Consider the following 15,508-nt stretch of genomic DNA (forward strand, 5'->3'; position numbering starts at 1 on the left):
AAAACGGAGAAACCCAACTGTCCATAAACAGATGAATGCATAAATGTGGTAAATGGAATATTATTCAGCAATAAGGATACATACTACACTACAACATGAATGAAACTTGAAAATGTCATTCCATTGAAAGAAGCCAGTTACAAAGGGCTATGTATTATATGATTCTCTTTATATAAAATGTCTAAAATCGGCAAATCCAGAGAGACAGAAGATTAGTGGTTTCCAGGACACTGGGAAAGGGAAAAATGGGAAGTGACTCCTCTTGGTATGGGGCTTCTTTTTGGGATGATGAAATGTGGAGTTAAATAGCTGTGATGATTGCACAACTCTGAATATACTAAAAACCACTGTATTGTACACTTTAAAAAGGTAAATTTTATAGTACGTAAATTATATCTCAATAAAGCCATTATAAAAGAAATCACTTTCTTCCTGATCTTATATTAGATCTTTGTACTGATGAAATGTCCAAAGTTTCCAAAATATTTGGATTGAAACTTACCTCAAATCTTATTTCCCATCTTTCATCCTCGTACTTTTTATTGTAATCTGTTAGTTTCTGAAATAATATAGTATTGTTAATAAATAAACCATCTTCAACTATATAATATTTTTAAGGCACTTTCATATTTCATCCCCACAAAAACTGGGTGCATGTCCTTGTTGGCATTCATTTAGTTATTTTGTGTTAACTATGGGAAAATCTAATGTTCTGAGTGATCATAATAGTGCAGTAATAAGAATCTTCAAAATTATGTTAAACACACGCTAATAGTAATTACAGTTAACCCTTGAATAGCATGAGGGTTAGGGGTGAAAAGCCACATATAACTTTTGACTTCCTAAAAACTTAATTACTAAGAGCCTACTGTTGACTGGAAGGCTTACCAATAACAAAAACAGTTGATCAACATATATTTTGTAAGTTATGTGTATTATATATTGTATTCTTACAATAAAGTAAGCTAGAGAAAAGAAAATGTTAAGAAAATCATAAGGAAGAGAAAATACATTTACAGCCCTGTAAAAAATCCACATGTAAGTGGACCCAAGCAGTTTAAACCTGTGTTGTTCAAGGACCAACTGCAGTTTATTATGAGAGTAGGAGTTCTTACATATATTTTTTTTAAATGTTCACACTAAAGAGTACAACTGGAAGGGAGGGACTTAGTAATCTTTATAAAACCAGTTTAACAGATGGTATACCTTTTATACAAATACATGGGTACATACACACATGCACACCCACACACACATCACACACACCCTTCTGCTCATAAGAAAAAACTGGCAGTGAGAATTACGTGTACAAAGTAATATCACAGTTTCTATGTGAGAGAAGAAAGTAGTTTTCTATATTGAATGGAACATTCAATGTTTGGCTGTGTACTGTTATGAAAATGAATATTTAAAAATCTAACAAGTGAACTGTAAGTCTAGAAATAAAAATATCTTGCTATTTAAATGTTTATGTTATTATTTATGATGAGTTCCCTATTTCCATTAAGTATTTATGGCATCTTGCAATGTGAAAACATATCTATAACAGGCTAATTATGTTTTTTAAAATATTAAAAAACAGAAGCACTGGGAAACTGGAAAGTGCTATTTATTGAAGCTAAGCTAAAATCCAGCTCTGAGTTTCCTGTATGAGGGCAAAATAGAGGCAATGTTATAATGTCAAATAAAAGGAAAAAAAATTTTATCTGCTGAGAGAATCCTTTTCTGGCAGTGAATTCTATTAGCATTTTAGAATTTACATTTCTATATCCAAACAACACTGGATAACAAATATTGTGGAATTAAATAGCTGTGATGATTGCACAACTCTGAATATACTAAAAGCCACTGTATTGTACACTTTAAAAAGGTAAATTTTATAGTATGTAAGTTATATATCAATAAAGCTTAGTTTAAAGATACAGAAACATTAACTGAATCTTAGTGCAATTTAAGCCTTTTTTAGGACATTTATAAAGCATGATATAGTGTATTGCTTTCTCAATAAATAATTTACAATTCTCTATACTCTCTTAACACATCAGACACAAAGAGTTGTACTGAAGACTTGAAGTGTAAGGCAAAATATGACATTTTATCCAGAATTTGTTTTTCTATAGTTTAGATTTTTATAGAAAAATAGCTCACTTACTTCTTTCAATATCTCTTCAGAATGCTCCAAAGTACAATATTTATGGTATGCCATAAAATAAGAAAGTGACATTCCATCAAAATAGAGATGAATAGATAATTTCTCCCATGGGTTTTCAGGTAATTCCTATGTAAGTTCAATAAACAAAATTATTACTATAAAAATAAAGTCTGAAGATTAAAATTTTTGAGTAGGCAAATAAGAAATTAGATTTCTGATGACCACAGTATTACCAGTTTGATCAGTGGCTCATTTCATAAAATTTTCTTCCTGGTATTTTAACAGTAATTCTACTATCATGGTTTCTGTAAAATATACTTACATGTCCATAAGGTAGAGAGTTTTCTAGTTATTTACTAAAAAATTACATCATCTTTAGAGGATACTAATAATTTATACTAAGTAGAAGGAGAAAGAAAACGTATGTCCAGAGGTAAAGAAATGAAGTCTTGTTAAAAATCCAGAAATGGGGCGCCTGGGTGGCTCAGTTGGTTAAGCGACTGCCTTCGGCTCAGGTCATGATCCTGGAGTCCCTGGATTGAGTCCCGCATCAGGCTCCCTGCTCGGCAGGGAGTCTGCTTCTCCCTCTGACCCTAACCCCTCTCCTGTGCTCTCTCTCATTCTCTCTCTCTCAAATAAATAAATAAAATCTTTAAAAAAAAAAAAATCCAGAAATGGCAGGAATCAGAAGAAATTCAAGACTGTTTAGAAGGAGTTATAATAGCTTTGAAATTCTTAAGTTCACTTAACAGTTATTAGGTACCGAACATGTACATAGCTGATAAGCTGATCATTTCTCATCGTTTACACTTGGTACCACCTTAGGCCTACTGTCTCTACTGAGTTACCGTAATTGCCTTCCAGCAGATCTCCCTGTTCCCTATCTTTTCTACTCTCCAGCTTTTCTCAGTGTAGCAGAGTGGAAATACTAGAATGTAAAGGGTAGGTCATGTCACTCCTTTGCTCAAGTCCTCAAGTGGCTGCCTGTGTCAGTTTGAGAGCTGAAACTTTCACAAATCTCCCCCCATCTCCAACTCTTCTCTGTCTTGCTCCTTCTGCTCCAGCCCCAGTGGCTTCTCTGCCAATCCTTGAACACTCCAGACACGCTCCTGCCTTGGAGCTCTCTGCACTGTTCTCCGGAGAGCTGCATGGTTTGTCCTCTCGCCATTTTAAAGTCTTTACTCCTATCTCATTTTTTGCAGTGAGGTCTTCCCTAACCACTGTATTTAAAATGTTATCTTCTCCCCTGTCCCAACCTCCCCATCAGCCTTTCCTTCTTTATTTTCTTCCTAGCACTTACCACGATCTAATATACCTTATATTTTAGGTTTTTTTTTTGTTTCCCACTACTAAAATGGAAGCTCCATGAAGGCAGAAATTTGGCTCTTCAGTTCATTGTTGTACCTCCAAGGCTAAGAACAGAGCTCAGCTCATAAAAGGTACTCAGTATTTCTTAGTACTATAAAAACTCAGGAGCACGTCTGGGTAAGGTCTGGTATGGCAGTAAGGGCTGCAGGACGTGCACATTCATGGTTTCTGACAATTCAAGCAGCCTTGGATATACTATGAATTGCTCTCCTCTGTTAAGCTAAGCAGCAAAGAAAGCGACCTTGATAAACTAAAAAATTTCAATCTCAACCTCACTGCCATGACCTTCCATAGAGGCTATGAGTAACCAGAGAGGCTCTTGGTACTAACATCAGCAACAATAAAACTTCTCTACTGTTTTATGTAAGTGGGTCTATGGCTCTTGTTAAGTCTTTTATCATCCTCTAATTACACCTTTCATACAGAAATACTTTCCTTACAGTTTTTGTACCTTTCTACTGGAATCCTCAAACATAGCTGTAGATTAATCTTATTACCTCACTGCTCAGAAACCTCCAATGGGGTGCCACTGATTGACTTTTACTTCTCTTAAATCCTATTCACCACTACTTTTCCTCATAAAACCTCTATTATTCTAGCCAAACAGTTATACTATTTCCTAAATGTGCCATGCCCAGTTCTGTCTCTCTATGCTTACTTGTGTATTCCATTTCCCCGGTCAGGAGAACTTTTCCATCTTTTCTTTAAGGGCTACCTCACTTATCATCTCTAAATTCCTATTACACTTACTCTTTTTACCACTTGGCTCTTGGCATGTTACTTTGTAGTGTGGAATTTTTAGGTTTATGTCCTGTATCTAGCTGTTTCACTAACTAGATAAGTTCTTTGAGGACAGGGATTACCTGCACCTAGCACAGTGCTACATACATGGTAACATCCTGAAAACTCCTACATGTATTTATAAACAACTCCAGTTCTTTGATGCTGCTCCCTGTTGCTGATAAAGAATCTTTCAGATTACTGACTTTAGTACTTACGAAAGTTCTTAGGAACTTTCTCAAATTAGGTTCATTTAAAACAAGCCTAAAAACCAAAATGGTAACTCTTCCATGTTAATGAATAAGTTATATTCACACAGGAACATGGCTTGTCATAAAAATATCCCTCAAATTATGTTACCTATGATACTTTATAGCAAATAATTTAAATCAACAATATATGCTTTAAATATACATTACCATAATGTGAATTTCCACCTCTCTCTTGGAAAGCAGTTCCTGAAGGAGTTCTATTGCATCTGGTTGCCAGACATTCCCAACCTATTTGGGATTAATAAACTCAGATTCTTTCATATTTTCAAAAAATATGACAGAGCAGAAGGCAGATGAGAAATACAAAAGTAGCCATAAACAGGCTAACAGCAGGTAAGAGTATAACATATACAAGCAGTTTTAAGAGAATATCATGGATATACGATAAAAATGATCTGAATAATCTGCCTGAGCTTCCCCTATAGTTCTCTCTTGAAACATTTTATGCTTTAAAAATATAAACCTACATTAAAAACAAAGCATCACAAAACAATTTTTTTTAAAACCAATATGCCAATTGGTGCTTGTCTAATGCCCATAATATGTATTTACTAAGGAGCAGTGATTGTTGTGTTTTTATGTTAAGAGGTTTACATGGCAAAATTGGGACCTCCTGCCAAAAGCCACTGAGGAGCCTCAAGCTGCCAATGCCATGTGAAAGCTATTTGGAGGTGGATCCTCTATCCCAGTGAACCCTTAGATGCCTGAATCTCTTGTGGACATATTCATTGCAGCATCACTAGGGATCCTGAGCCACAGAAATTGTATGAGGGAAAGTTTATTGTTAAATTAGACCACTAAGTTTTAGCTTAATTTGTTATGCAGCAAGAGATAATTAATATGCCATTCCTTTATCTGATTTCCAGCTTTGAATCTGTTATGATTTTATTTGATGAAGAAATCACTAAATTTTAACAATCTTACACTTTCCCATCTATGAAAATATTAGGTCTCCTCACTTATTCAGATGATTTTTTATATCCTTCAGTATGATTTTGTAGTGTTCATCATAAAGGCCCTTTAGCTGTCTTATTAAACTTATTTCTAAGTATTTTATTATTTTTGCTGCAACGGAAAGGGATATCATCTTATATTCTAATTTCTAGAAAATTATTGTTAATAAAAAAGACAATATTTAAAATTAATCATCCCACAAATTACAATTTACTCACAGGTTTGGTATCATAGAGCTGACATGGAATACAAAATTGGGGCGTATCAGGATATAGTAAAATAGGGTAAAGATGACACTGTGGAATTTTCTCGGTAAATCCATGATCTAAATACTGTACCTGAAATAGGACAAATAAAATTTATAATTTAAATTTACTATTAAAAAGTAGGGGCCAGAAGGTACTCTTTGGTATTTAAAAGAAACAGACATCCTAGAAAAATATCTAAATCTGGATTTGAAAAATCTCCAGAAAAAAGAAACACAGAATTCCCTCATCCCATAGTGTATTAAACTTCATTGTCAAAAGTTTCTTTATGCATAAACCAAAGCTTTTTTTTATAAATGGAGTCTTATTAGATTTATAAATTCCTTAAAAATTTTTTTGAAGACAATTTAATTTTGTTTTGTTTTTCTAAGTATTTTAGAAGCACTGATTTACATTTAATAAAGGAATATATTGGTTTGTTTTCTTGTTGAATTTTAAGAGTTTTTTGTACATTTTAGATAACAGACCTTTACCAGATGTATCTTTTGCAAATATTTTCTCCCAGTGTGTGGCTTGTCTTCTTATTCTTTTGACACTGGCTTTCACAGAGGGGAAGTTTTTAATTTAAATGAAGTTCAGCTTCATTTCTTTCATGGGTCATGTCTTTGGTGCTATTATCTAAAAAGTCATTACCATACTCAAGGTCACTGAGGTTTTCTCTGCTATCTTCTGGAGTTTTATAGTTTTGTGTCTTACGTTTAGGTCTGTGATCCATTTTGAGTTAATTTTTGTGAAGGGTGTCAAAGTCTAGATCCATTTTTTTTTTTTAAGATTTTATTTATTTATTTAATGGAGAGAGAGACAGGAGAGAGGGAACATAAGGAGGGGGAGTGGGAGAGGGAGAAGTGGGCTTTCCGCTAAGCAGGGAGCCCAATGTGGGGCTTGATCCCAGGACCCCAGGATCGTGACCCGAGCCAAAGGCAGACGCTTAATGACTGAGCCACCCAGGCGCCCCTAGATCCATTTTTTTGCATGTGGATGTCCACTTGTTCCAGCAGCATTTGTTGAAAAGACCATCTTTGCTTAGTTGTATTGCCTTTGCTCCTTTGTCAAAGATCAGTTGACTTCATTTACATGGGTCTATTTCTAGGCTCTCTATTCTATTCCATTGAACCATTTGTTCATTGTTTTGCTAATACCACAATGTCCCAATTACTATAACTTTATAGTTAAGTCTTGAAGCCATGTAGCATCAGTCCTCTGACTTTGTTCTTTTCCTTTAATATTCTGTTGGCTCCTCTGGGTCTTTTGCCTCTCCATATAAACTTTAAAATCAATTTGTTGATATCTGCAAAATAACCTGCTGGGGTTTTGATTGGGATTGCATTGAATCTATCGATCAAGTTGGGAAGAACTGACATTTTGACAATATTGAGTCTTCCTATTCATGAACGTGGAATATCGCTCTGCTCATTTTGATTTTATTCATCAGAGTTTTGTAGTTTTCCTCATATAGATCTTCTACATATTCTGTTACAGTTATACTTAAGTATTTTGTTTTTTGGGTTGCTAATGTAAATGGTATTATATTCTTAATTTCAAATTCTATTTGTTCATTGCTGATCTACAGGAAAGTAATAGGCTTTCGTATGTTAACCTTGTATCCTGCAACCTTGCTATAATTGCAGGAATTATAGTTCCTGGAATTATAGTTCCAGGAATTTTGTTGTTTCTTTTGCATTTTTTATATAAACATGTCATCTGTGAACAAAGTTTTATTTCTTCCTTCCCAATCTGTTTGGGAAGGATCGGTTAATCTTTTATTTTCTTTTATCTTATTGCATTAGCTAGTACTTCTAGTATGATGTTGAAAAGGAGTTGTAAGAGGGAACATCCTTGTCTTGTTCCTGATCTTAGTGGGAAAGTCTTGAGGTTCTCACCATTAAGTATGATGTTGGCTGTAGGTTTTTTGTAGTTAGTCTTCATCAAGGAGGAAGTTCCCCTCTATTCCCATTACAGTTTTTTAGCATGAATGGGTGTTGGATCCTCTCAAATGCTTCTTCTGCATCTACTGATACGATCATATGATTTTTATTCTTTAGCCTATTAATGTGATAGATTACGTTAACTGATTTTCAAATGTTGAATCAGCCTTGAATACCTGGGATAACTTCCATCTGGTCATGATAATATATATATATATATATATATATATATATACACACACACACACACACACACACATATAATTATTTTTATACATTGTGGATTTGATTTACTAATATTTTATTGAGGATTTTTCCATGTATATTCCTGAGACACTGGTCTGTAGCTTTCTTTTCTTATAATGTCATTGTCTGGTTTTGGTATTACAGTAATGCTGTCCTCATAGAATGAATTAGGAAGTCTTCCCTATGCTTCTATCCCCTGAAAGAGATTGTAGAGAAGAGGTAAAGTATCTTCCTTAAATATTTGGTAGAATTCACCAAATGAACCCATGTGGGCCAGGTGTTTTTGTTTTAGAAGGTTATTAATTACAGACTTAATTTCTTTATTAGATATAGGCCTATTCAAATTTTCTATTTCTTCTTGTGTGAGTTTTGGCAGATTGTGTCATTTAAGGAATTTGTTCATTTCATCTAGGTTATCAAATTTGTGGGCACTGAGCTATTCATAGTATTCCTTATCTTTTGATGTGCTTAGAATCTGTTATCTCTTTTCATTTCTGATATTAGTAATTTGTGTCCTCTTTTTTCTTAGCCTGGCTGGAGGCTTATTGATCGTATTGACCTTTTCAATGAAACAAATTTTTAATTTATTTTTTTTAAGATTTTATTTATTTATTTGACAGAGAGAGATAGCGAGAGAGAGAAAGCACAAGCAGTGGGAGCAGCAGGCAGAGGGAGAGGGAGAAGCAGGCTCCCCGCTGAGCAAGGAGCCTGATGCGGGGCTTGATCCCAGGACCCTGAGATCATGACCTGAGCCGAAGGCAGACGCTTAGCTTAACTGAGTGAGCCACCCAGGTGCCCCTTTTAATCTCACAGATTTTCTTTTGATTTCCTGTTTTCAATTTCATTGATTTCTGCTCAAATTATTTTTTTTCAGCTTACTATAAGTTTAATTTTGTCTTTTTGTAGTTTTCTAAGGTGGAAACTTGGAAAATTGATTTTAATCTTTGTTCTTTTCTAATCTATGCATTCAATGCTATGAATTTTCCTCTAAGCACTGCTTTCAGTGCATCTCTTAAGTTTGACATTTTATTTTTTTGGGGGGAGGAGCAGAGAATCTTAAGCAGGCACCACACTCATTGCAGAGTCTGATGCAGGGCTCAATCTCATGACCCTGAGGTCATGACCTGAGCTGAAATCAAGAGTCGGATGCTTAACTGACTGAGCCGACCAGGTGACCCTCAGAAGTTTTGATAAGTGTGTTTTCATTTTCACTTAGTTCAAACTATCTTTAAATTTCTCTTGAGATGTCCTCCTTGACCCATGTGTTATTTAGAAGTTTGTTGTTACATCTATGTATTTGGGGATTTTCCAGTTATCTTTCTGTTACTGATTTCTAGTTTAATTCCATTCTGGTCTGAGAGCACACACTGTTTGATTTCTATCCTTTTAAACTTCAGGCCTGTTTTAATGGCTCAGAATGTGGTATATCTTGGTAAATGTTCCATGTGAGCCCCACATCAGGCTCCACGCTAAGTGTGCAGCATGTGTTTGAGAAGAATGTGTATTCTGCTGTTGTTTGATGAATTAGTCCAGGGATGCCAATTATATCCAGTCACTTGATGGTGTTTTTGAGTTCAACTATGTCCTTCCTGATTTTCTGCTTGTTGGACCTGTCCATTTCTGATAGAGGAGTGTTGAAGTCCACAACTATGATAGTGGGTATATCTATTTCTCCTGTAATTCTATCAGTTTTTGCCTGACATAGGTTGACTCTCTGTTGTTAGGCACATACACATTAAGGATTATAATGTCTTCTTGGAGAATTGACCCCTTTGTCATTATGTAATGCCCTTCTTTATCCCTGCTAACTTTCCTGCTTGGAAATCTACTCTGAAATTATTATAGCTACTCCTGCATTCTTTTGATTAGTGTTGGCATAGATTATTTTTCTCTATCCACTTATTTTTAATCTATATGTGTCTCATACTTAAAGTGAGTTTCTTGTGGACAACATATAGTAAATTGGTCCATTTAAACCACTGATCTTCAAAGCAATTATTGATATGGCTGGATTCATATCCAACATACTTGTTACTATTTCCTATTTGTTGCTTTTGTTCTTATTTTTGTTTTCCACTCTCTTTCTGTCTCTTGTGGTTTAAACTGAGCATTTTCTGTTTCTTTAAAAAGTATATTATACTTTTTAAAAAGCATTACATCAAAAACTAATATGTTTGCTAACTGAATTTACATTTTAAAAAAAGAAAGTTGCATTCTCCACAGGAAAAAAGATAAAAAGCATTTTTTAGTGGTTTCCATTCAGTATGCTATAATACTGAATTATTATTATTATTAAACATTTATACTGAATCCAAGTCTATTTTCAAATAACATTATACCACTTTACAGGTATTATGAGTACCATATAATAAGAAAACAATCCTGATTACTCTCTTCCATTCATTGTACCATAGTCATTGATTTCACTTATATTTAAGCATGCATATACATACACATATATGTATATGGTATATACATATGCAGTTGAATACATTGTTGCTATTACTTTGAACTATTATGCTATATCAACTAAGAATAAGAAAACTGCAAGTTTTATTATTTATTTTTTAGAGAGAGCACACAAGAATGGAGGGGCAGAGGGAGAAGGAAAGAGAGAATCTTAAGCATGCTGCACACTTAGCGTGGAGACTGATGTGGGGCTCAATATCATGACTCTGAGATTATGACCTGAGCCAAAATCAAGAATCAGATACTTAACTGAGCCACCCAGGAGCCCCACTACAAGTTTTATTTCATCTTCACTATTCCTTTCTCTTTATATAGATCTGAGGTTCTGACATTATTTTCCTTCTCTTTAAAGAATTTCTTTTAATATTTCTTGCAAAGCAGGTCTACTAGCAACAAGTTCAATTTTTGTTTCTCATTCAGTTTGAAGGATAATTTCACAGGGTATAGAATTCTAGGTTGGTGGGGTGTTTTTCTCAAGTTTTTAAATATTTCAATCCACTTTCTTTTTTGTATGGTTTCTGAGGAGAGGTTGGATGTAATTCTTATCTTTGTTCCTCTATAGGCGAGGTGCTTTTTTCCCTCTGGCTTATTTCAGGACTTTTTCCCTTTAACTTTGATTTTCTGTAGTTTGAAATGATATGCCCAGGTGTAAGTTTTTTTAAATTTGTTTTTGTTTTTGCATTTGTCCTAGTTGGTATTCTCTTAGTTCCTGGATCTGTGGTTGAGTAACATTAATTTGGGGGAAATTCTCAGTCATAATTGTTTCAAATACTTCTTTATTCTCCCACTGGTATTCCCATTATACATAGCCCATATCCTTTTGTAGTTGTCCCACAGTCCTTGGGTATTTGGTTCTGTTTCTTCAGTCTTTGTTCTTACTTTTCAATTTTAGAGGCCTCTATTGATAGTCTACTAATAAGCCCATCAAATGCATTCTTCATTTTTGTTTACCTATTTTTGATCTCTACTTTTCTGTCTTGTCTTACTATTTTTATCTCTCTGCTTACACTGTCCATTGTTCTTGCACACGGTCTGCTATATTCATGAGAGGCCTTAGCATATTAATAATAGTTGTCTTAAATTCTGTTCTTGCACACGGTCTTGCACACCATCTACTATATTGTTCTTGCACACGGTCTACTATATTCATGAGAGGCCTTAGCATATTAATAATAGTTGTCTTAAATTCTCATTCTGATAATTCCATCATCCCTGTCAGGTCTTATTCTGATGTGTCTGTCTCTTCCAGTCGTGTTTTTTGTCTTTTAGTATGCCTTGTGATTTTTTCCCTTTTTAAATATTAAAATTGGGGCACCTGGGTGGCTCAGTCGTTAAGCGGCTGTCTTTGGCTCAGGTCATGATCCCAGAGTCCTGGGATCGAGTCCCACATTGGGCTTCCTGCTCAGCAGGAAGCCTGCTTCTCCCTCTCCTCCTGCTTGTGTCCTGTTCTTGCTGTCTCTGTCTCTGTCAAATAAATAAAATCTTTAAAAAAATAAAAATAAAAATTTATTTGGGTTTAATTGACATATAACATTATATTAGTTTCAGGTATACAACATAATGACTTGATATTTATATATACTGTAAAATGATCACCACAATACATCTAGTTACTATCCATTGCCTTACATAAATATTTTTGTGTGTGAGGAAAACTTTAAGATTTACTCTTAGCAACTTCCAAATATACAATATATCATTAACTACAGGCACCATGCTGTACATTACAGTCCCATGATTTATTTTATAGCTGGAAGTTTGTACTTGTTGATTCCTTCACCCATTTTGCATGCCCACAACCCTCCCCCTCTGGCAACCACCAATCTGTTCTCTGTATCCATGAGCTTAGTATTTTTTTATATTGATGGTATTTTGTTTTTTATATTCCACAAATAAATGAGATCATATGGTATTTGTCTTTCCCTGACTTATTTCACTTAGCATAATGACCTCAAGGTCCATTCGTGTTGTAGCAAATGGCAAGATTTCCTTCTTTCTTTTATGACCGAATAATCTCTCACTGTTTGTATGTATATATATGTATATGTATATGTATATGTATATATAGCCCATTTTCCTTATCCATTCATCCATCAATAGACAGGTTCTTTCAATATCTTGGCTATTGTAAATAACGCTGCAATGAACATGGGGGTGCATATTATCTTTTTCAGTTAGTGTTTTCATTTCCTTCAGATAAATACCCAGAAGTGGAATTTTTGGATAGTTCTATTTTAATTTTTTGAGGAATCTCCATAGTGTTTTCCATAGTGGCTGTACCAATTTACATTCCCAAGAACAGTGTACAAGCGGTCCCTTTTCTCCACATCCTCACCAACACTTATTTCTTGTCTTTTTGATAAGTCATTCTAATGGGTGTGAGGTGATATTGTGATTTTGGTTTGCATTTCCCTCAAGATTAGTGATTTTGAGCACATTGTTATGCATGTGCTGGTCACCTGTATGTCTTCTTTGGAAAAATGTCTGTTCAGATCCTCTATTCATTTTTTAATCAGACTGTTTTTTGCTATTGTGTTGTATGAGTTCTTTATATATTTTGAATATTAGTACCTTATCAGATATATGACTTGTAAATATTTTCTCCCATTTAGTAAGTTGCCTTTTCATTTTATTGATGGTTTCCTTTGCTGTGAAGAATCTTTTTAGTTTGATGTAGTACAAGTTGTTTATTTTTGCTTTGGCTACCTTTCCTTTTGGTGTATACAAAAAATCACCAAGACCCATGTCAAGGAGTTACTGCTTGTGTTTTCTTCCAGGAGTTTTATGGTTTCAGGTCTTACATTCAAATCTTTGATCCATTTTGAATTAATTTTTATATATGGTGTAAGATATAATCCAGTTTCATTCTTTTGCATGTGGCTGCCCAGTTTTCCCAACACCATTTATTGAAGAGACTGTCCTTTTGCCAGCATATATTCTTAGCTCCTCTGTCATAAATTAATTGACCATACATGCATGGATTTATTTCTGGGCTTTCTATTCTGTTCCACTGATCTACATGTCTATTTTTATGCCAATACCATACTGTTTTGACTATTTTTTTTTTAAGATTTTGTTTATTTATTTGACAGAGAGAGACACAGCGATAGAGGGAACACAAGCAGGGGGAGTGGGAGAGGGAGAAGCAGGCTTCCTGCTGTGCAGGGAGCCCGATGTGAGGCTCGATCCCAGGATCCTGGGATCATGACCTGAGCCAAAGGCAGACGCTTAACAACTGAGCCACCCAGGCGCCCCTGACTAATTTTCTTCTTGATAGCTGGACATGATATACTATGTAAAAGAGACTGCTATAAATAGGCCTTTAGTAATGTGGTAGTAAAGTGTGAAGGGAGGGGAAGTGTTCTGAAGCCCTAGGATTAGGTCTTAGTCTTTTAGTGACCTTATGACTGTAGATTGTAAATTTCACAAGTGTTTCTCAGTTTTGTTCTTCTCCTCCTTTAGGTATGGGAGAGGATGGATAGACTGGGCTGGAGTTGGGTATTTCCTTTTTTCCATGTGGAAGACTAGAGTTAACTGAAATTGGGTACTTTCCTTTCTCCTAGATCAGTTAGGCTGGTGATATCCTAGCTGATTAGGCCCTGGTTAACTAGTTTTCCTGAGGGCAGGCCTTCTTACAAAAAAACCAGAATGCTCTGGCATATTTCAAAAGTTCCTGATGACAGAAGTATGAGGGGATTTTCTTTCTCTATATTTATTGTGAGAATCAGGTTGAACAGCTGAAGGTAAATGCCACAGAATTCTGGGGGGCCTTCCTATGACTGGGCCTCTCTGAAATTTTTAACTTTCAGAGCTGTCCACACCGAGTTTCCAGCAATACCTCAATTCCAGTTCCAGTTTTGAGTTTCTGCTCCTATAAGCTGTGACTCCCTATATTTGCCTGACTCTAATCTCTGGAGCAGTGGTTTACCTTGTATACTCCCTCTGTTATGGATTCGAGAAGAATTGTTGATTTTTCACTTTGTTAGCTTTTTACTTGTTAGAATAATGTGGCAACTTCCAAGCTCCTTACAATTGCAACCAGAACCCAGGAGTCCTCAACAGCCTGTCTTTGAAATGCTTTATGTATTTATGATAATTCAACTTCTAAATTTAGTAATAAGGAATGTCAGTAAGTATTTCTTTTGCCCCAATGTAATGAAATTAACATATCACTGTTTAATTGGGTTGGTTTGGCAATCAACATTTTAAAAAATGAAACAGAACTGAATGAAAGGTATCTGAGTACATCACAGGTAGTTAGGGTGAGTACAGTTTAAGGTAATACTTCTTTTTTTTTTAAGATTTTATTTTTAAGTAATCTCTATACCCAACATGGGGCTCAAACTCACAACCCTGAGATCAAGATCTGCATGCTTCACCAGCTGAGCCACCGAGGTGCCCCTAATGTAATATTTCTTTCTTTTTTTTTTTAAAGATTTTATTTATTTGACAGAGAGAGAAACAGCAAGAGAGGGAATACAAGCAGGGGGAGTGGGAGAGGAAGAAGCAGGCCTCCCGCAGAGTGGGGAGCCCGATGTGGGGCTCGATCCCAGGACCCTGAGATCATGACCTGAGCCGAAGGCAGACGCTTAACGACTGAGCCACCCAAGCGCCCCTGTGATATTTCTTAATGCAGATCATAGGATAAATTTTGAAAGATATCAGGTTAAGGAATGAAAAATTTAGGGGCGCCTCGGTGGCGCAATCGGTCAAGCGGCTGCCTTCAGCTCAGGTCATGATCCCAGAGTCCTGGGATCGAGCCCTGTGTTGGGCTCCCTGCTCAGCAGGAGCCTGCTTCTCCTTCTCCCTCTGCCTGCCGCTCTGCCTACTTGGGCTCTCTGTCTCTGTCAAATAAATAAATAAAATCTTAAAAAAAAGAAAAAAGAAAAATTGATTGTGTATACTTGAAATGTAAAATAACCTTAGGAAAAAAAGTAATGATTATAATATCAAAGTACTGGGGCGCCTGGGTGGCTCAGTTGGTTAAGCGACTGCCTTCGGCTCAGGTCATGATCCTGGAGTCCCTGGATCGAGTCCCGCATCGGGCTCCCTGCTCGGCAGGGAGCCTGCTTCTCC

At 35.6% G+C, this 15,508-nt stretch overlaps 1 protein-coding gene across 2 annotated transcripts in view; it reads right to left on the minus strand.

The window, feature by feature from the left end:
- The window catches only part of RNF17 (ring finger protein 17), a 148,092-nt gene that overhangs the window by 33,163 nt on the left and 99,421 nt on the right, over positions 1 to 15,508 (minus strand). For both annotated transcript variants that reach the window (XM_032403412.1, XM_032403410.1), the window contains exons 27-30: positions 5,745 to 5,864; positions 4,720 to 4,800; positions 2,153 to 2,278; positions 503 to 559 (exon numbers count right to left, since the gene is read on the minus strand). In XM_032403412.1, the coding sequence (XP_032259303.1) occupies positions 503 to 559; positions 2,153 to 2,278; positions 4,720 to 4,800; positions 5,745 to 5,864 (384 nt within the window). The remainder of the gene's footprint in view (positions 1 to 502; positions 560 to 2,152; positions 2,279 to 4,719; positions 4,801 to 5,744; positions 5,865 to 15,508) is intronic.

Source organism: Phoca vitulina, unplaced genomic scaffold (genome assembly GCF_004348235.1).
Source record: "Phoca vitulina isolate PV1807 unplaced genomic scaffold, GSC_HSeal_1.0 scaffold5, whole genome shotgun sequence".
In the NCBI taxonomy this organism is placed as follows: domain Eukaryota; kingdom Metazoa; phylum Chordata; class Mammalia; order Carnivora; family Phocidae; genus Phoca; species Phoca vitulina.